Source organism: Mirounga angustirostris, unplaced genomic scaffold (genome assembly GCF_029215605.1).
Source record: "Mirounga angustirostris isolate CCGP_5_RB_7025 unplaced genomic scaffold, mMirAng1.0.hap1 SCAF_10, whole genome shotgun sequence".
NCBI classification, from domain to species: Eukaryota; Metazoa; Chordata; class Mammalia; order Carnivora; family Phocidae; genus Mirounga; species Mirounga angustirostris.
This window is the reverse complement of record NW_026991718.1, coordinates 25,654,082-25,674,975: the sequence shown is the minus strand read 5'-3', so window position 1 is coordinate 25,674,975 and position 20,894 is coordinate 25,654,082. Positions and strand designations below refer to the sequence as shown.

Genomic DNA, 20,894 nt, shown 5'->3' with positions numbered 1-20,894 from the left:
AGAAAAAATTATACCAAAGAATAAACTGCACATAAACTTGCCAAGTAGTTGGTTTAGTTGCAATGTGTCTGAATCCAAGACTTTAGTAGTAGTGAATTATTGTCAATCATAAGATGGAGAAAATATAATGCTTGAAGTTGACTTCTAGTCTATTATTTTTATGTAAGACAAGCCATGTCTAGAAATGAAGTCATCTTTTTTTTTTTTAAAAGATTTTATTTATTTATTTATTGGAGAGCGAGCGAGAGAGAAACAGCATGAGAGAGGAGAGGGTCAGAGGGAGAAGCAGGCTCCCCGCTGAGCAGGGAGCCCGATGGGGGCCTCGATCCAGGGACTCCAGGATCATGACCTGAGCTGAAGGCAGTTGCTTAACCAACTGAGCCACCCAGACGCCCGAAATGAAGTCATCTTTGATTTCTCCCTTTTCTTGGCCACTACCATCTCACAGTCATCACTAGACAAAACTATAAAAGACACTGTAACCTCTTTCTTTCTTTTCTTTTTTTTTTTTTTTTAAAGATTTTATTTATTTATTTGACAGCGAGAGACACAGTAAGAGAGGGAACACAGCAGGGGGGAGTGGGAGAGGGAGAAGCAGACCTCCCGCCGAGCAGGGAGCCCGATGCGGGGCTCGATCCCAGGACCCTGGGATCATGACCTGAGCCGAAGGCAGATGCTTAATGACTGAGCCACCCAGGCGCCCCGACACTGTAACCTCTTTCAGTCGGCTATGGAAATTAAAGCAATTAAAATAAGTGAAAACCATTTCTGTGCAGGAGCTTGAACAAAGTCTGCTGTGACTATGGTGTTCGCATTAATTTATGGCTTTTGTGACAACTATTCTTGGCATCTCAAAAGCTTGTTTTATTTTGTCCTTGGTCTTAATTAGGCACTACATGGGTGCAGGGTTAGATGGCCACGTTCTGAACAGCTGGGTGACTGCATTCTTTGTGTTTATAAACTACCCAACTAAAGAAACACTCATCTACTATTTTATTAAGATTAGTAAAATGAAAAGAATAATTGAAAATGAACTACAGGGGTGCCTGGGTGGCTCAGTTGGTTAAGCGACTGCCTTCGGCTCAGGTCATGATCCTGGAGTCCCGGGATCGAGTCCCACATTGGGCTCCCTGCTCAGTGGGGGTCTGCTTCTCCCTCTGACCCTCTTCCCTCTCGTGCTCTCTGTCTCTCATTCTCTCTCTCAAATAAATAAAATCTTAAAAAAAAAAAAAAAAGAAAATGAACTACATTCGGGGTGCCTGAGTGGTGCAGTTAGTTGAGCCTCTGATTCTTGGTTTTGGATCAGGTTGTGATCTCAGAATTGTGAGAGCAAGCTCCGTGTCAGGGCTACTACCTCTCTCTCAAATAAATAAATAAATCTTTTAGAAAATGAACTACATTCCTGAAGGAATGTAAATTGGTATAGCCATTTTTGGAAAGTGATTGGCTATATCAAAAACTATAAAAAAAATGTGAATGTCCCCTTTTTAAAAAAGATTTTCGGGGTGCCTGGGTGGCTCAGTTGGTTAAGCAACTGCCTTCGGCTCAGGTCATGATCCTGGAGTCCCTGGATCGACCCTCCCCCTCTCATGTGCTCTCTCTCATTCTGTCTCAAATAAATAAATAAAATCTTTAAAAAATAAATAAATAAAATAAAATAAAATAAAAAAGATTTTCTTTTTAAGTAATCTCTACACACAAACTGGGGCTCGCACCCACAACCCCGAGATCAAGAGTTGCATGCTCTACCGAGTGAGCCAGCCAGGTACCCCAATATGAATATCCTTTGACTCACAAAAAGAACTTCTAAAAATTAATCTTAAGGAATAATCACAAGTTTGTGCAAAGATTATTCCACAAAAATGTTCATCCCAGCTTTTTTTAATTTTAGTTTTTTTAAAAAAATTTTATTTATTTATTTGGCAGAGACACAGCGAGAGAGGGAACACAAGCAGGGGGAGTGGGAGAGGGAGAAGCAGGCTTCCCGCTGAGCTGGGAGCCCAACACGGGGCTCAATCCCAGGACCCTGGGACCATGACTTGAGCTGAAGGTAGACCCTTAATGACTGAGCAACCCAAGCGTCCCATCCCAGCAATTTTTATACAGGAAAAATGGAATACCACTTTGTTCATTGGGGACTGATTAAATAAATGATGGCATATTCATATAATGTAAAATTGCAGTCATTAAAAATTATTTTGGGATTCCTGAAAGATAGCAGTGGTAGTGGCACTTTTTTGAAATGCCCCAAATATCTCCAGAAAAACAGAGAAACTAAGATATTAAGTCCAAAAACCTATGGACAACATCTATAAAAAAACTAGATAACATGGTTCCCTAAGGAACCCTAATCACAAGGTGTAAGACCTGCAAGGTATCAGCATCTGTGGAGGAGGAAGAGACAGGATATCCAACTGACCTAAAAACCTCAAAGCAGCTAACCTGTACTTAATGGAAATCCAGGACAACAAATTTGAGAAAGGTAGCTGGGAAACTGGGAGGGGTTCTACACGTTTCAATAGTGGATGAGTACACTGAGTCTGCAATAAGAAGAGATGGAGCAGCCTAAGCCCTGTGAGACCCCCAAAGTAACCAAGCAAAGCTCCCTTCCATTATAAAGCACCACATTAAGAACAATTGTGTCCGAGTCTATGAACCCAAATTGAGCAACATAGCAGAAACAAAAGATAAAGAATCCAAACTAAGCAACATAGTAGAAACAAAAGATAAAGAAGTTCAAATACAAATGGGAGGAAAAGAACCAGGAGAAAGTATTTTCACTTCACAGACTCATCAGAAGAGGGAGCTTTAGAACCATAAATTCAAACACACTACCCTAAACCACTCCTTATTTTAAAGTTCAGCCATCAGAAAGGATGAATACCTACCATTTACATTGACATGGATGGAATGGAGGGTACTATGCTAAGTGAAATAAGTCAGTCAGAGAAAGACAATCATCATATGGTTTCACTCATACATGGAACATAAGAAATAGCTCAGAGGATCATAGGGGAAGGGAGGGAAAGCTGAACAGGAAGAAATCAGAGAGGGAGACAAACCATGAGAGACTCTTGACTCTGGGAAACAAACTGAGGGTTGCAGAAAGGGGAGGTGGGTGGGGGGATGGGGTAACTAGGTGATGGACATTGAGGAGGGCATGTGTGGTGATGAGCACTGGGTGTTATATGCAACTGAGGAATCACTGAACACTACATCTTAAACTAATGATGTAGTATATGTTGGCTAATTGAATTTAAATAAAAAAATAAAGTTCAGGAATACAATTTTGCATAAAAAGGAGCAACAGAAAAGAACTGAATCCAAATCGCACACAAAGTTAGTATAAGAAAAAAAGAGAACAGATTATAAAAGATTGCCAGAAAGATTTACCTACAAAACGAGTAAGAACTATAACCTACTTTTTCAAAACAAGCTGAAAGACATGAAACGAGAATAACATAAATCAGCACTAGAAGACCTCAGAAATGAGTGTGCCTGGGTAGCTCAGTCAGTTAAGCATACAACTCTTGATTTCAGTTCAGGTCTTGATCTCAGGGTTGTGAGTTCAAGCCCTGCATTGGGCTCCACTCTGAGCGTGGCACCTACTTAAAAAAAAAAATAAAGAAAACCTCAGAAATGAGATGACAATGAGAAATATAAGAAAAAACAATCACTTCAGAAATGAAGACCAAACTAGAAGGAATACAAAAGCAAATATACAGGTCTATTATAAGAGAAATAAAAGGTGAAGAGAAGGAAAGTTTTAAAAATCAAAGGAAATGAAGAGTAAGAAACTGAAAGAAAGTAACAAATATGAAAGAAAGGCAAAGATCCAACATGCTTATAATAGGAGTTCCCAGAGAAGACAATAAAGAAAAGAGAACAAAAGAAATCTTAATAATTAAAGAAAACTTCCCTGAAAGTTAATTTTTTTTTAAAAAATAAAATTATTGAAAGAATATACTGCATACCTGGAGTAACTAACCCAGAAAGACCAACACCAAGACATAGTCTAGTGAAATTACGGACTAAAAACAAAACAAAACAAAAACCTTTGGGCATTTAGGCAAAACTCAAGTCACATTTAAGAGAAAAAAAAAAACTGACCAGAACAGTAATATTTAGTGACATAGAAAAACTGTTCATGATATATTATGTGAAAAGAGCAAATTATAAACAGCATGATCTCATTTTCTAAGGAGAGTAAATATATGAGTATAAATAAGAAAATGTCATGGCAGGTTTCTCTACATGAAAGGATTATGGTGATTAAAAAAAGTTTTTTTCTGAGTACTTTTCTGTGTTTTCCTCATCATTCCTGACACAGGAATGAAACCATGCCATAACAGTCTCTCTGGTAATAGGTCCAAAGTAGATTTGTGAAAATTAATAAAAGGAAACCTTACTAAAATGGGAGTCGGGAGGCCAAGGGAGGGCCTTTGAGGCCCTACTGCCCCTAGTCAACTGCACACTCAACAGGAAGAGAGGTCGAGTCCATACTACTTTAGCTACTTCTTTTATCACATCAGCAGGAGAAAGGAGACTTTCCTTCCTCCCCCACAACAGCCCAGCCAATTAGAGACTGTCACAGCTCAGCAATGAGAGCCACTACACTTGAACTCCCCGTTTCCTCCACTGGATTTTTCAGTTATAACAGTCCTTTCCACTTCCCCCTTTCCTTTATAAAAAAGCATTCCCCTCTTTTGTTCTCCAGACTTGCCTATGGTTTTGCTGTAGCTTGCTTGTCCCAAATTGCAATTCTCTGCTATTCCCAAATAAACCCATTTTTGCTAGTAAAATAACTGGTTTTATTTTTAAGGTTAATGTAAAAAATATGGAATTTTATGCTGAAGCAAGTTGTGTTATTGTAACTCTTGAACATATTCAGCAAAGTCTCCAAAAGCAGAACTGCAATTAAAAAAAAATTGTACTATTTACTTTTTGGATATTTTCATATTCAGAAATGTGTGACTATAAATTTGTCTTATCTGGACAACCCAGTATTAAGATCATTAACAGCAGTTTGAAAGGGAAAAAAAAAAGAAAAATATCCTTCAATTAATCTCAATTAAGTTACTGAATCCATCTACATTTTAGACTCTACTGAACAGAAGTGGTAATCAAAGACTCTATAAAAAATTTAAAGAAATGCTTTTTTTTAGTTTTAAAAACTATAAATTATGTTGTAAATTATCTAAATTAATATGGAAAACATACCAGTGAGCCAAAACCTAGGGTCCAAAAATGCTCATTTCGAACTTCTAAAACTCCATCCAGGGTAGATACCTAATCAAAAACAAAGAAATAGGGTTTGTATTTCACATATCCAACACAGTCACATTATGGACTTGATCTAAGCCTAGAAATGACATGGCCAAACCCTGCATTAGGACACTCATTAGCCAAGAGAAGTCCCAGACCACTCAAGACATCATTTCTACTTGTTCGGTAGTGAGCCAAGACCTTGTATTCGGTTTCTTGTCTGGCCCAATCCCTTCAAAATCAGGTCTTTACCGCCTACCCCCAGCACCACCTTCTTCAGCAGTGTATGGTCCTTTTCATTTTGTCAATATGTCATATATTTATATCCAGCACTTGTGGTATTAAGATTTTTCTCCCTTTTGAGGGGTCTCCTCTGTCATTGCTTTCTCTGTATTCCCTTTTACCAAGTTTCTGCACAACACAGGCTGTTATTTGAATGTGGGCCAAAAGGAAATTCCAAGACCAGATATATCGTGTATGGCCCACTGGTACAACGACAGAGGCTCACTAGCAGAGAAAGCAGCCAGCTCTGTTGGTAAAAGTGTCCTTTGTGATACCAACAGCCAATAGTTTGAAATACTCTCAATCCAAGTAATTTGATTATCTATTCCTTCATTAGTAAAGAGGTGGATATTTATAAAAAACAAAATCTAAACTCACAGATCAGTATGTTACATGGTGAAGCAATCAATCAATATGTAAGTGGCCTTTGACTTAATCAAAATCCTGGGTTTGAATACAGACTCATAAAAACCGTAGCATTTACATAGCTAGTAGTATGGTCTCTAGACCATGACCTTGCCTTCCACATTTACTTCAAGCTTCCAGACTGAGCAATTCCTCAAATTTTTGTACTTCTGTCACTGTGTTGTATCTCCTACTGTGTTATTATAAACAACACAAACTCTCCTAAAATAAAATCTAGGTAGGGCTGAATAAAATATTACTTGTACCCACTCTTTCCATCCTCTAATTATAAATTAAAATTATTTTATTTACTATTCCTCCTTACCTCTCTGATAAGTTTGTCCAACTGACCAATAACATGGGGTGGTGTTGTCTGGAGAAAAAAATAAAATAAAATATGAATAACCCAGGGAGATAAAAATTTTTTTTTTTTTTTGCGTAGTGGTCCTAACACTAACAGGTTGGCTTATACCGGACTTGGCTTTGTAGAACATGTGCCCTATCACGATTTAGGGAAGAGAGGTTTCAGTTGGCTCCACTAGTGGGGCAATATCAAGAATCAGCCCATATTACTTTTCATCTCACAAAGCAGCATTATCTCTAGACCCAAAGAACCCTTGAAGAATCGAACCACCAAGTAAAAATCTTCTGTATATGGCATAGCACTATACAATTATTATCTTACTGTTATTACTGCTTCTGGAGCTGCAGCTAGTACCCCTAAGTTTTAGAAAAGGCATGAGGGTAAGACAGAAGGAAAAGCAGTGTTTACAAACACGTTCATCCCTGGGAAGCTACGTTTGTATTCAGGTGCTTGTCTACAGGTGTTATCCTACTGTTGAAATACATAGTAATTTGTCATTTTTAATTTTAAGTTTGAAGTTTAAAAGTCTCACTAATTCAAGGACAGGAAATAAGAAAACAATTCACAACCAGATTACAAAATAGACAAAGCACATTTATTGGGGGAAAATCAATATGCAAAAAAAATTTCTAATTAACACTTAAACTAATTAACACTGTTTTCACTTGAAACATTAAAAGCAAGATATTTTTAGCTTATGATTTTGTCTTATATTATAAATATGAGAAGATCTGTGCCTATTTCATGGGCCAACAGAATTTCATCTGCTTCTTACTACATACAGACTTCAGAGACTACTGTTTAACTTCATTTCTGATGGGAACTTCCAGTAGCTAAAAATTTCACAATCTGGTAGAAGAGCACATATAACTTTATAATCTGGTAGAAAACCATGGCTAATACTAAGCATGCGTATTGGAAGAAGACCCTTACCTGCAGTAATACTTTGCCACTGTACACGCTCATGGGATACATAGTGCCAAACGTCATCAGAGCAATGGCTATGGCAGAAGCAGTGTCTACGGCAAAAAAATTACTAAAAGGAAAAAACAATTCTGAATCTTAAATGTATGCCTCGCTGGGCTACTTGCAATTCAGTCTTCCAAAAAATTAATTATCTAAAGCAACAGGACTGTTCTATCAATAGTGGCCACTACTGGTAACGGGAGTGTCTCCAAAAAAAAAAAAAAAGAAAAAAAGAAAAAAAAACCAACCAAACAAACAAAAAACAACAAAACATTTTCAGAATCCTTTCTTGCCAAAGCTTAGTGGAAAATGATAATTTTTTTAAGCAGTATGTTAAATAATTATGTTAAGATGGTGAAGGAAAAAATGTGACTATTTTCCCACTATGTACTCTCAATCTACTTGCCAGGTAGAAAGATTTCACATATATTCACTTGTTGCAACAAATAAAAACCTTCAACTAGTAATTTCTGATACAGAGAAGACCAATGTACTTCATCAGTGATTCTGGCAATTTTCCTGTAAACAACTTTCCAATTATTACTACTAAGAATTTTTGAAATTCCCTAGGAATTACACAATGTGAGATTCCACAGGAGTTCATTAGAGGAACACTGGCCACTAAAGTGCAACACTCATCAGCAGTTCAGGCTGTTCTATTAAGAAGACAGTCCAAAATGCCCATGTTTACAAGCTGTTTATGCCTCTTTTTAAATACTTTTTCCACACACACTGAGAACAGGAACATGAGGTAAGACATGGTCCCTACCTTTGAAATAGCAGGAGATACCCATGTAAAGAAAATAAATCAATTTGGGAACAAAGGAGAATTCCTACAGGGTATCATGGATGCACAGAGGAGTGAGAGACAAGCCTCCTGAGGAAGGGATAATCCAGAAGGGCTCAATATAAAAAGGTGACATCTGAGCTGACTCTTCCAAGATGAGTGAGCCAATGGGAGGAAGATATCACAGTTAGGGAAAGCAGCATGCACAAGGGCATGAAAGTCCTGATACAGCACTGAAACCATGAGCAGGTAAGTACACGTGGCTGGATGGTCAGTAAGGGTGGCAGGGGCTTTATCATGCTAACAACTTTTATTTTCTTAAATAGGCAAAGAGGAAGATTTTGAAACAGGAAAATATTATGGTCAGACTTGCAATTTTGAATGATGAGGCTAGTAGCAAAATGGAAGGTAACTAGAGATGTGTGAGAATGATAGAAGACCAGAAGACTATTCTAATTAGACCAAGGAAATGATAAGGCCTCAATATCAGCAGCAGCAAGGGGAATGGGAAGGAGGAGACAAATTAAAAAGAAAGATGCAATCAGACTAGCTGACAAGACTGTTACTTACAATAGCCAAGACATGGAAACAACCAAAGTATCCACTGACAGATGAAGGGATAAAAAGTGTGAGATACACACACCCACAGACATACACACACTGGAATATTATTCAGCCAAAACAGGAAGGAAAGCATGCCATTTACAATAACATGATGGAGAAAGATGAATACTCTTACGAGCTCCCTTATATGTGCCATCTAAAAATCAAAACTCACAAGAAACAGAACAGTTTGGTGGCTGTCAGATGCAGGGGGTGAGGAGCGGGGAGAAATGGGTGAAGTTGGTCAAAAGATATAAACTTGCAGTTATGAGATACATAAGTTCTGAGGATGCAATGTACAGCATGGTGACTATAAAAACTTAAAAAAAAACCAAACACAACACTAGGTGACCAATTAGAACTGGCTTTGGGAGGGGCAAGAGGGGAGGAGGGAGAAGTAGTTTATTTAAGAATGCACTGGAGCTCCTAAAAAAAATTAAACACTGAATTATCATATAATCCAGCAATTCTACTTCTGGGTATATGCCCACAAGAACTGAAAGCAGGGACTCACACAGATACTTGTACACTCATGTTCACAGCAGCACTATTCACAATGGCCAAAAGATGGAAATCCAAATACCCATCAATGGATAAGTCGGCAAAATGTGTTGTATATGTACAATGGAATATTATTCAACCTTAAAAAGGAAGAAAATTCTGACACGTATTACAACATGGACGAATCTTGAAAACATTATGCTTAGTGAAATAAACCAGGCACAAAGGACAAATATTGTCTGATTTCATTTATAGGAATTTCTTTGTCAAATTCATAGGGACAGAAAGTAGGAAGAGTGGTTGCCAGAGGCTGGGGCAAGGAAGAGGGGGAGATACTATTTAATGGGTACTGAGTTTCAGGTAGGGAAGATAAAAAAAGTTCTGGAGGTGGACAATGGTGATAGTTACACAATGATGTGAAGTTACTTAGTGTCACTGAACGTGTGCTTAAAATTGGTTAAAATTTTAGTTTTATGTTATGTATGTTTGAACACAATTCAAAACAACAGTGCAACGGAATAGATGGTAGTAGTACCCCCTGAGATGGGAAATACAAGAACAAACAGCTTTGGGGATGCGGAAATAGGTTCAGCAGCTGAAGACGTGAACAGAAGTCAGGAAGATACGCCTGTTGGATTTCAACAGACATCCGGACTAGAAATAAAGGCGTGGGAAATCCAGAGGGGGTAAATAAAAACAAGTAATTGAATGTAACCTCCCAGGGGAGTACGCAAAAGAGGAAAAAGAATAATTAAGGACAGATCTTAGTAAACACTAATGTTTAAAGGGTAGGTAGTGAAAGAATCGTATGTCATAAAATGCTAAGCTTAAAGCAGCTATAAAGTATATTTCCTAAAAGGTTTGCCTTTTAAAAAATTATTTCACACCTACTTCCTCTGCCTTCTCTCAGCAACAGCAGCCATGGCTTATCTCTCTTTTACTGACATCTCTGTTTTACTCCCCAGGTCAGCAGTAGGGAATTTGAACAATTTTCCAGTCTGAATTATAGACTATGACAAAAAATATGTATTGAATCCAACCTCCTTAATTTTTCAGATGAAGACACTTAAGGATAAGACTTGACCAAAGTTGCACAGGCCATAAGCAAACATGTTCTAAGCTTAATCCTTATCCATCCCACAGATGCTTTTAAAAGTCAGGCCCCCAAAAATGGAAACCACTTGACAGCAATAAAAAATACTTACTTAATTTCAATTAGCATATATGTAATACAAAGAGCAAATGCTCCAGCAAGATCAATCAAAACAAATGGATTCATTCGGGGAAGGAAGATACTGCTAAGTCCTGGAATAATTCCACATAAGCTATGAAGAAACAAAGAGTATTCATTAGCAGAACTCAATGTAATATTGATGAAAATCTTGTAAAAGATAACTTTTATTTTTTTTTAATTTTTTAATTTTTAAAAGAATTTTTATTTATTTATTTGACAGAGAGAGAGCACAAGCAGGCGGAGTAGCAGGTAGAGAGGGAGAAGCAGGCTCTCCACTGAGCAGGGAGCCGGACGTGGGGCTCGATCCCAGGACCCTGGGAACATGACCCGAGCTGAAGGCAGTCGCTTAACCAAGTGAGCCACCCACGTACCCTGATAACTTGTTATTTTAGCATCATATGTCTTTTATAGAAAGCAAAGAGGATTTGGAAACAAAGCTCTCTCACTCATAAAGGTTTCTTATATCATCAGTTAAAAGTAAGAAAAAGTAAAAGGAGAAGAAGAGTCTGATCTGTAAGATTCATGTAGTAACTTCAGCAATGAATACTGTAAGTTCCCATGACAGATGGATTTCTTGTGCATTCCTCGAAATTATGTATATCATGAAACCCCATACATAAGATCTTACCTTCGACTAAGATCTGCAACATGCTCTTGAAGCCAACTCGTACTAGCAGCTTTAAGAAGAAAACACTTAAATTACTTATACAGAAAAATAAAGCACTACCAGAGATACTTGATTTCCTTAATTAAAAAAAAAATAAGTTTGGCATGACTGTATCACATTTTACAAAATGACATGCTATTCAAATCTAGACCTTTTCCCTCTTTTATGCCTTCAGGATAATAAAGGAAAAGCAGTTTCAACTATTTATATCACTGACCTGAAGGAATTAGTGAGCTTACATATGCCACTGTTACTATTAATTTTAAGTTTTAAAGGCTCTTTAAATGTAAAGCAGAACTTCCTAACCAGTGTGCTGAGAATGGGCTATGGGCAAACCAATTAATTCCCTCAGCTCTCAGAAAGGACAAGTGGGGATTTGGCTATATGCAGACATCTGCCAGTTACTATCTCTGAACCAGTAGTCTCCAGGCTCAAGCATCCTCTTACACTGATCTCAAGGTTACAGAAATATTATCACTTTTTAATGTGTAACATGATGTAAAAAAGATTGGCAAGCTTTATACAAAAGCCATATAGTAGAGCAGCAGTTAAGAGCAGACTCTGATGCCAGAATACCTGGCTTAAAACCCAGCTCTACCTTAGCTAGATGTGTCGCCTGGGGCAAGTGATTTTATATCTCGGTGCCTCGGCATAAAATAAGAATAATAAAATTATTTACCTCATATGGTTTAGGGAGAATTAAATGGGTTAATCTACATAAAGAATTTAGCACAGTGCCTGGCAGACAGAAAGTGCTCAGAATTATTTTCCACTCAAATTTCAAATAATGTCACAAATATTAATGCTTCTGGGAACTTTAATATCCAGCTAATGAAAACACAAACTAGATAACCTTTCTGGAAATAAGTCTGGCACAATATACATCAATGACTTAAAAAATATTATATTTCCAACCCATTTACAATTTCTTCTCTGGGAATTTATCCTAAAGAAGACTCGGATGCATACAAAACACTTGATATAAAAAAGCAGATTGTAGCATTATTTGTAAAAGGAAAACTTGTATCTTCCTGATCATTTCTAAAACATACCTTCTTAAAATTTCTAGAGTGAACATTATATTATTTTAATAATTTATAATTTTTTTCAAAATAATTCTGGACATTGCAAATACCACTATTTAATTTTCTAGTTCATGCAGGAATTCTTAAACTCTAATTCATACAAATACAACTCATGCTTCATAATATTCATGAAGTTGTTTAAATTTGAATGGGCAATTCAGAGAGCTTTCTTCTCTTGACTGTCCTAGTATTCAAGTCAGTGAGACCTAAAAATACCCTCTCCTATCTTTGCTTCAAAGTGTGGGTCTGTGCACACAGTCCACTTTTGTTTTTATCTCACTTCTCCAACAATTAATGATTAACACTTTGTGAGTTAGTGGGATTCCAGAACATGGAAATGACTGACAAATGACAATAATTTTGACCACTGAAGTGAAGTATCAGTCTGAATTTTTAAAGACCTGAAAATAAGTGAGTATTTCAAAACATATATGCTACTTTACAAATATATGCCCATCCACCACTGACAGGGAGAAGTTCCTGGGAACTTATCTAACAGAATATAATTATTTGCAAAGAGCACATGAACTATTTGAAGTATAATGATGCTTCTAAAATGCCTGCAATAGACTTTTTGTAGGTAGGTTATACATCTAAAATCCCATTCATGTTATTTGGCAAATGTAATTTTTCATCATATATAATTTAATACGTAAGTCAGTTCTGACTGTTTTTAAGTAATATGTTATTTTAAAGCTTGAAATAATTAGATTTTGTTTTATAATTCTCTACTTAGAGAAGATCTGAGAACCTCTAGGAGAGTTCTCTCTTCTCTTCAGAATAAGCTTCTTTGTTGATTTATGAGTTAATGAAATAAACACAAGACTTGTTTTTATGAGAGATTAACTGGATTTTTTATTAATGGTAAATAAAAATCATACCTTCAGAGACATAAGCAAAAGGTTTATTCCGAATAGAAAGCATCGTGAACAAGTTGAAGGAAAGAGCCACAAAAGTACCAACTAATAATCTTCCCCTAGAAAGAATAATAACATTCACCATTATATTTTTCTTGGTAATACCAATATGCAATTTCAGCATGCAGACAAAGAGACGGGAAGGCAGAGTGGTCTGCTTCAGGGGTTTGGGATTTGCAGAGCCACACTCTGAACTTGCTTTCAGGCTCCATAATCCATTGCCTGTCTACTGCTCCATCCTACATAGGACCAAAACTGCCTCTTAGCATTAACAGTATCTTCTTACAGGTATCTGCTGTTATAAATCCATATAAATGCAACAGTGTTTGGTTTATAGTATACTAGACAGGTCAGAATATCCTGAATTAAACTGATCAAAATAGGTAAAGTCCATATATTTGGCAACTATATGTAGTAGATAGTAACAATTCTATCTTTTCTAAAGGTGCTACTAAAAGATTTTGGGCATCAAATTTTAAGTTATAGGCAATCAACGGGGCTAGTTTAGTGTGTTGACCAAGGCCTGGAAATAATGAGGGACCTAAAGCCAGAGTACAACGGCCTTCTGATGTAATATAAAAACATAAGGGCTTGGGAATAATTAAGGGTGAGAACTGTCTTGGGATTTGGGAATTTTGTTTGTGAACTATCAGTGAAATGTACATTGCCACACTCTGAACTCTGACATTGGCCAAAGTAGCCACTATTCCTAATGCCACTTAATAACTGGGAATCAAACGTAATCGTAAATTACATGTTATGTCAAAAGCAAAGTCTCACGTGTGTATCTCGGGCTGCTCCAAGAAGCGTTCTGCACTAAAGGAAAGAAATAATGTGCCAAATGAGTTCTACAAATTACGAAATTAAAACGCCTTATTAAACACAGAATTAATTCAATAAGTGAACAAAATCTCTTTTTAAATTAGTTAATTTATTTAAGTAATTTCCATACCCAGCACGGGGCTCAAACTCAAGACCCCAAGATCAAGAGTTGCACGCTCTTCTGACCGAGCGAGTCAGGAGTCCTGAACAAAATCTTTTAATGTGATATCCAACTGCTGATTATTAGCAGTGACCAGGCAAGGAGACTTACAAATTATCCTTAATATGTAATGCCAATCTTCTCTACAAAACCTGTTTCAGTGGGTTTGTAACTCAGCATTAAAACATGTCTGACTGAAGCCCTTTCTTTCATACCTGCCCAGGATTTAGTAGCATCAAAATAAAGTAATAAAAGAAGGGAGAAAAGTCTGAAACATGAGGAAGCCATACTATCAAAACTCCAGCACCATTCACCTTGATTTCATCTTCAAACCAATCCAGTGTCTCAGTGGATTCTTTCATGTCCCCGAAGGTGGGAGAGCTGGAATTTACAATGACATGAACATTGCAGACAAACGTACCTTTCTTTTAATATAAAGAGGGCTCCCAACTGTGCCAAGACTGTGGAGGCAAATACAGCTAAGACTTCTAATCTTTCAAATCTGAAATCAGAAAATTAGATCAGCACAATTCATAAACCAGTATCTCCAGAACACATTTTCATTCATTTATTTACTCACTCAATTTTTTCTTTTTTTTTTTTTTTAAAGATTTTATTTATTTATTTGACAGAGACACAGCAAGAGAGGGAACACAAGCAGGGGGAGTGGGAGAGGGAGAAGAAGGCCTCCTGCAGAGCAGGGACCCTGATGCGGGGCTCAATCCCAGGACCCTGAGATCATGACCTGAGCCGAAGGCAGATGCTTAACGACTGAGCCACCCAGGTGCCCCACTTACTCACTCAATTTTCATATGTGCCTACCATAAGCCAAATACTGTTCAGACAGACTACAGATTTTCTAGAATGAAGATAAACAAAGAACATCACAGATTAAGAAAAAGAGTGCCTATCTGTACAACATCTATTCCAGGACCCACTTATGGCTTTTATTTTTCTAGAAATAATTGTTATCATAATAACAGCTAACACTTGATTGACCCATCTTGTGTTAGACATTGGTCTAAGTGCTTAACATATTATCTTTTTTAAAGATTTTATTTGAGAGAGAGAAAGAGAGCATGAGCGGAGGGAGGGGTAGTAGGATAGAGCGTGGAGCCTGAGGCAGGGCTTGATCCCAGGACCCTGAGATCATGACCTGAGCCTAAATCAGATGCTTAACCAACTTAGCCACCCAGGCGCCCCTATAGTATCTATTCTAAACTTCCCAACACCTCAGGAAGGTTACTTTATCCACTTTTTAAAAAAAGAATAGATAAGGAACTTGACACACAAAAAGGAAAAGTAACTGTTTAGAGTCATATAGCTAGCAAGTGGAGGTGTCAGGTTTCCAAACTTAGGCACTCTAGCTCCAGAGTTCATGATTTTAACCACTTATTATACTGTCTCTCACTGCTACACATAACTGTAGTTAATAATGTTTATGTCTTATAATCCTAAACTGTCAGCTGGAGGCCAGGGGCTGTAGCCTTATTCATCTTAGTTTTTCCCACAACACATAATTTAATGGCATTCAATATTTGTGGTATGTATAAATGCTTGAAATTTCTCAAGGAATTACATATCTTCAGAAAAGATAATAAAATAATTAAGGATGCTCATCACATTGCTGTTTGTAAAGGGAAAAAAAGGTTGGAATCAACAACAGAACATATTATTAAAAATATAACAGAAATTGGGGTGCCTGGGTGGTGTAGTCAGTCAGTAAGCCTTCAACTCCTGGTTTTGGCTCAGGTCATGATCTCATGGGTTGTGAGGCTGAGCTCTGCACTGGGCTCTGTGCTCAGTGCAGAGTCAGCTTGGAAATTCCCTCTGCCCCTTCCCCAACTCGCGTGCATGCTCTTTCTCTCTCTTTCAAATGAATAAATAAATCTTTAAAAAATATATAACAGAAATGTATTTATTGACATGGAAAGATGTAAGTGAAAAGAGTGAGTTATAAAAGAATATAAAACAGTATGTAAATGAAGCAGTTATTTGTGAAAATCGATAAACTGATATTAAAGTGCATATGGAAATGCAAAAAGTGAAGGAAAGCAAAGATAATCTGAAGAAGAACAAAGCTGGAAGATTTACACTGCCAGATGTCAAGATTTATTTCAAAACTATCATAGTTAGGGGCGCCTGGGTGGCTCAGTCGTTAAGCGTCTGCCTTCGGCTCAGGTCATGATCCCAGTGTCCTGGGATTGAGCCCTGCATTGGGCTCCCTGCTCGGTGGAGAGCCTGCTTCTCTCTCTCTCCCACTCCCCCTGCTTGTGTTCCCTCTCTCACTGTATCTCTCTCTGTCAAATAAATAAATAAAATCTTAAAAAAAAAAAACTATAATAGTTAACACAGCATAGTACTAATGCAAAAATAGACAAATGTACCAGACTGAATAGAAAAGAAAATCCAGAAATAGAATTACACGTTCATAATCACCTAATTTACCAAAAAGGTAGAGACATAAAAAGCAGTAGAAAAAGGATTAATTTTTTTCCAATATATGTTTTATCAATTGAACAACTAGAGAGAAACAAATGTGCTTTGACCTCTACCTCAACCCATACACAAAAATGAATTCCAGTTTGACTGTAGGTCTTAAATGTGAAAAATCAAACAACAAGACCTCTAGCTAATACCAGGATATCTTTATGACCTAGGAGTGGCCAAGATTTCCTGACAAGTACACAAAAAGGACTAACCATAAAAGACTGATAAATGAATTTATCATTCAAATTAAAAACTTTCATTTGTGGGAAAAGATATTTATATATAAAGAACTCTTACAGAGCAATAACAAAAGAAAAAAGGTAACCCAATTTAAAAATGGGTAAAACACTTTAACAAGTATTTCACAAAAGAGATAATCTGAACGATTAAGAAACATGTGAAAAAGTAAATAAAAGTATGAAAAACTGTTCAACTAGTCATCAGGAAAATAATTTAAAACCACAAGACAACTACATACCCCAGAAGGGCTTAAAAAAAAAAGGCAGTATCAACTACTGGTACAAGCATGAAACAATCAGAACTCTCATACATTGACAGTGGGAGAGTAAACTGGTAAAATCACTCTAGAAAACTGGTATTATCTTATCTTCTAACAATGAACATATGCAAATCCTATGACTGAGTAACTTCACTCAAAAATATGTATCCTACATAAAGGGATACACATGTACACCAAAAGACATGTGTACAAGAATATTTGGAACTAGTTTTATTTATAAGAGCTAAAAGCTGAAAATCATCTAAATGCCCTTCAATAGTTGAACATAAAAAGAAATTATGGCATATTTATAAAATACAGTATGAGTGAACTACTGCTATAGGAGAGTATATACTGGAATCCCATTTATGTGCCTTCAAAAACAGGCAACAATAATCTGCAAGGAATAGTGGTCAGAACACTGATTACTTTTGTTGGGTTTTGACTCTGACTCAAAACAAAGGGAGGCTTTTTGGGGGGACTTGTAGTGTCTTATATCATGATCCAGATAGTAGTTATACAGGTATATTCATTTATTAAAATTCACCAAACTGTACAAGGATATAAGATAGAACAAGATTATAGTCCCTGCTGCCATGGAATTTATATTTTAAAGGGGAAGACAGAGTAACGATTTATAAGTTCTGGTAAGTTCTATACAGAGAATTATAGTAGTCTGATGTGACAAGAGGCTAATTAGGATTCATTTTAGAATCTATTTTAGACTGGGCCCAGTCACTTGATGACATCGGCATTTAGTGATATTAGGATTGGAATAACAAGATGGAGTGCTGTATCTTGTAAAGATGACGTGAAGAACATTTCAAACAGAGACAACAGCTTGTACAAAGGACCTAAGACAGGAATAAATTAATTGTATACAAATTACAGAAAGAAAGTGTGGTATAGAGGGCATGAAAGTGGTAACTTGAAGAGAAGTAGGCACAGAACAGCTAATATAAGAATTTTGTAAATTAGAGAAAGGACTCAGGATTTTATTCTAAGTATGACAGCAAACAACTGAGTGGTTTCAAGGAGGAGACTGGTAGTATGACTTGGATTTAAAAAGGAAAACACTCTGGCTGCTATCCGGAGAATGGTCTATAAGGGGGTAGGAGCAGAGGCATGGGGACAAGTTAGGAGGCTGGATTAAGGCAAGAAATGAAGGTAGCTTGATTAGGATGTTAGTAGTCAAGATAGAAATGGGGGCAGGGGCAGATTTCTGGATGTGTTTGTAGGTTACTCTGATGTAACCTGCTGATGGATAAATGTGGGGAATGAGATGGGAAAAACTGCAGAGGAATAGGTTTTGGGGAAAGAAAACAAGAATTCTAGCCAATATTTAAGACACCAATTAGATATCCATGTGACGCTGTACAGAAGGCAGTCTGAAACAAGATAGATCTCAGGGCTAAAGAACTGGAGTCTGTAAATACAGATATTTCAAGCTATGTGACTGATTGAAATGATATTCAGATGTTAATTTTATTGTTTAATTGCTCCCTCCTTTCTTGTTCACTCTAAGTTGGCCAAAATGGAAGTTATCAAGTCCTTGTTTAACCTTGTCTCCTGGCCACAGTATTTGATCTAAAGACTAATACCTGTTCTAAGCTAGACCAATCAGTAGTTCTCTCTCATGATTTTTTTTTTTTTAAGATTTTTTTTATTTATTTGGGAGAGAGTGCGAGCACACAAGCAGGGGTAACAGCAGAGGGAGAAGCAGGCTCCCTGCAGCAGGGAGCCCTATGTGGGGCTGGATCCCAGGACCCCGGGATCATGACCCAAGCCAAAGGCATACGCTAAACCGACTGAGCCACCCAGGCGCCCCTCTTTCTCATGATTTTCTTTTTTTAAAGATTTTATTTATTTATTCATGAGAGAGAGAGAGAGAGAGAGGCAGAGGGAGAGGCAGGCTCCCAAGGAGCAGGGAGCCCGATGCGGGACTCGATCCCAGGACCCTGGGACCATGACCTGAGCCGAAGGCAGACGCTTAACCATCTGAGCCACCCAGACGCCCTCTCATGATTTTCTTAACTGGAGTTGGGGAAAAGCCTTTCCTTCTCTAAGATGAAGGTAAGAAGGTTCCAGTTAAGGTCTTGCTAGGAGTTATTCCAGGATGGTGGGGAAAAGTGGTCTGAGAAACTAAACCGGACATGCAGAGAAAAGCAGGCCTGAGAGATAAGAGAAAGACAATGTCCTGAGTTTGCTAGTTCCTATGCCAGTTACCTCAGTCTTCCCACATTTTGATTACATTAATTTTAAAAATTCCCATTTTCCCCCATACTAGCTTCAGTTGGATTTTTGTCACTTAAAACCAAAAGCTTTAACTCAGAGTCACAGATTTCTATATACTGGTATTTATATGTCCCTTATAACCGATTATCATAGTAATAGTCTATCAAATCTCAGTGACACTTATGAATATTTTCACTTTGCATTAAGATTCCATGTTTACTTTGCCCCCTTGTTTAAGCAAGTAAAAACCTGATTTTGTTCAAAAGATTAAGTTTGGTCCAAAAGTTTATTCGCCAAAGTTAAATTCTTCTTTAAATGGGAGAAGATATTTGCAAATGATATACCTGACAAGGGGTTAATATCCACAATATATAAAGAACTTATACAACTCAACACCAAAAAAAAAAATCCAATTAAAAATGGGCAGAAGACATGAACAGACATTTCTCCAAAGAAGACATACAGATGGCAACAGACACATGAAAAGATGCTCAACATCATTTATCATCAGGGCAATGCAAATCAAAACCACAACAAGATATCACCTAACACCTGTCAGAATGGCTAAAATAAAAAATACAAGAAACAACCAGTATTGGTGAGGATATGGAGAAAAAGGAACCCTCTCACTGTTGGTGGGAATGCAAACTGGTGCAGCCACTCTGGAAAACAGTATGGAGGTTCCTCAAAAAATTAAAAATAGAATTACCATATGATCTAGTAATCCCATTACTGGGTATTTACTCAAAGAATACAAAAACACTAATTTGAAAAGATACATGCACCCCTTATGACTACTGCAGCATTATTTATAATAGTCAAAATATGGAAGCAGCCCAAATGCCCATCAACAGATGAATGGATAAAGACAATGTGTGTGTGTGTGTGTGTGTGTGTAATATTACTCAGCCATAAAAAAGAATTAAATCTTGCCATTTGCAGCAACATAGATGGATCTAGAGGCTGTAATGCTAAATGAAGTAAGTCAGTCAGAGAAAGACAAGTACCCTGTGATTTCACTCATATGTGGAATTTAAGAAACAAAACAAAGAAAAAAAAAGAGACAAACCAAAAACAGACTCTTAACTACAGAGAAAAAACTGGTAGTTACCAGAGGGGAGGTGGGATAGGGGGGATGGGTGAAATAGGTGAAGGGGATTAAGAGTATACTTATTGTGATGAGCACTTAGTAATGTATAGAATTATGAGTCACTACATTGCACCCTGAAACTAATATAACACTATATGTTAACTATATTGGGATTTTTAAAAATTAAAAAAAGAAAAATGACAAGTGTTGGTGAGCATGCTGGTGGGAATGGAAAATGGCGCTGCCACTGTGTATGGTGGTTCCTGAAAAAGTTAAACATGGAATCACAGAATATGATCCAGGGATGAGTATACACCCAAAAGAGCTGAAAGCAAGGATTCAAACAGATACTTGTACACCAATGTTTATAAAAGCATTACTCACAATAGCCCAAAGGTGGATACAAACCAAATGCCCATCAACGGAAGAATAAACAAAATGTCATATATACATGCAATAGAAAATTATTCAACTTTAGGAAGTAATGAAATTCTGACATATGCTACAAACACAGATGAAATC

General features: G+C 37.1%; 1 protein-coding gene across 3 annotated transcripts in view; it reads right to left on the bottom strand.

Annotated features, from left to right (window-relative positions):
- SLC30A6 (solute carrier family 30 member 6) overlaps positions 1–20,894 on the bottom strand; it is a 40,377-nt gene that overhangs the window by 5,694 nt on the left and 13,789 nt on the right. For all 3 annotated transcript variants that reach the window (XM_045884365.3, XM_045884366.3, XM_045884367.3), the window contains 8 exons: positions 14,480–14,560; positions 13,857–13,892; positions 13,041–13,135; positions 11,036–11,084; positions 10,379–10,498; positions 7,250–7,352; positions 6,278–6,325; positions 5,221–5,289 (listed from right to left, as the gene is read on the bottom strand). In XM_045884365.3, the coding sequence (XP_045740321.1) occupies positions 5,221–5,289; positions 6,278–6,325; positions 7,250–7,352; positions 10,379–10,498; positions 11,036–11,084; positions 13,041–13,135; positions 13,857–13,892; positions 14,480–14,560 (601 nt within the window). The remainder of the gene's footprint in view (positions 1–5,220; positions 5,290–6,277; positions 6,326–7,249; positions 7,353–10,378; positions 10,499–11,035; positions 11,085–13,040; positions 13,136–13,856; positions 13,893–14,479; positions 14,561–20,894) is intronic.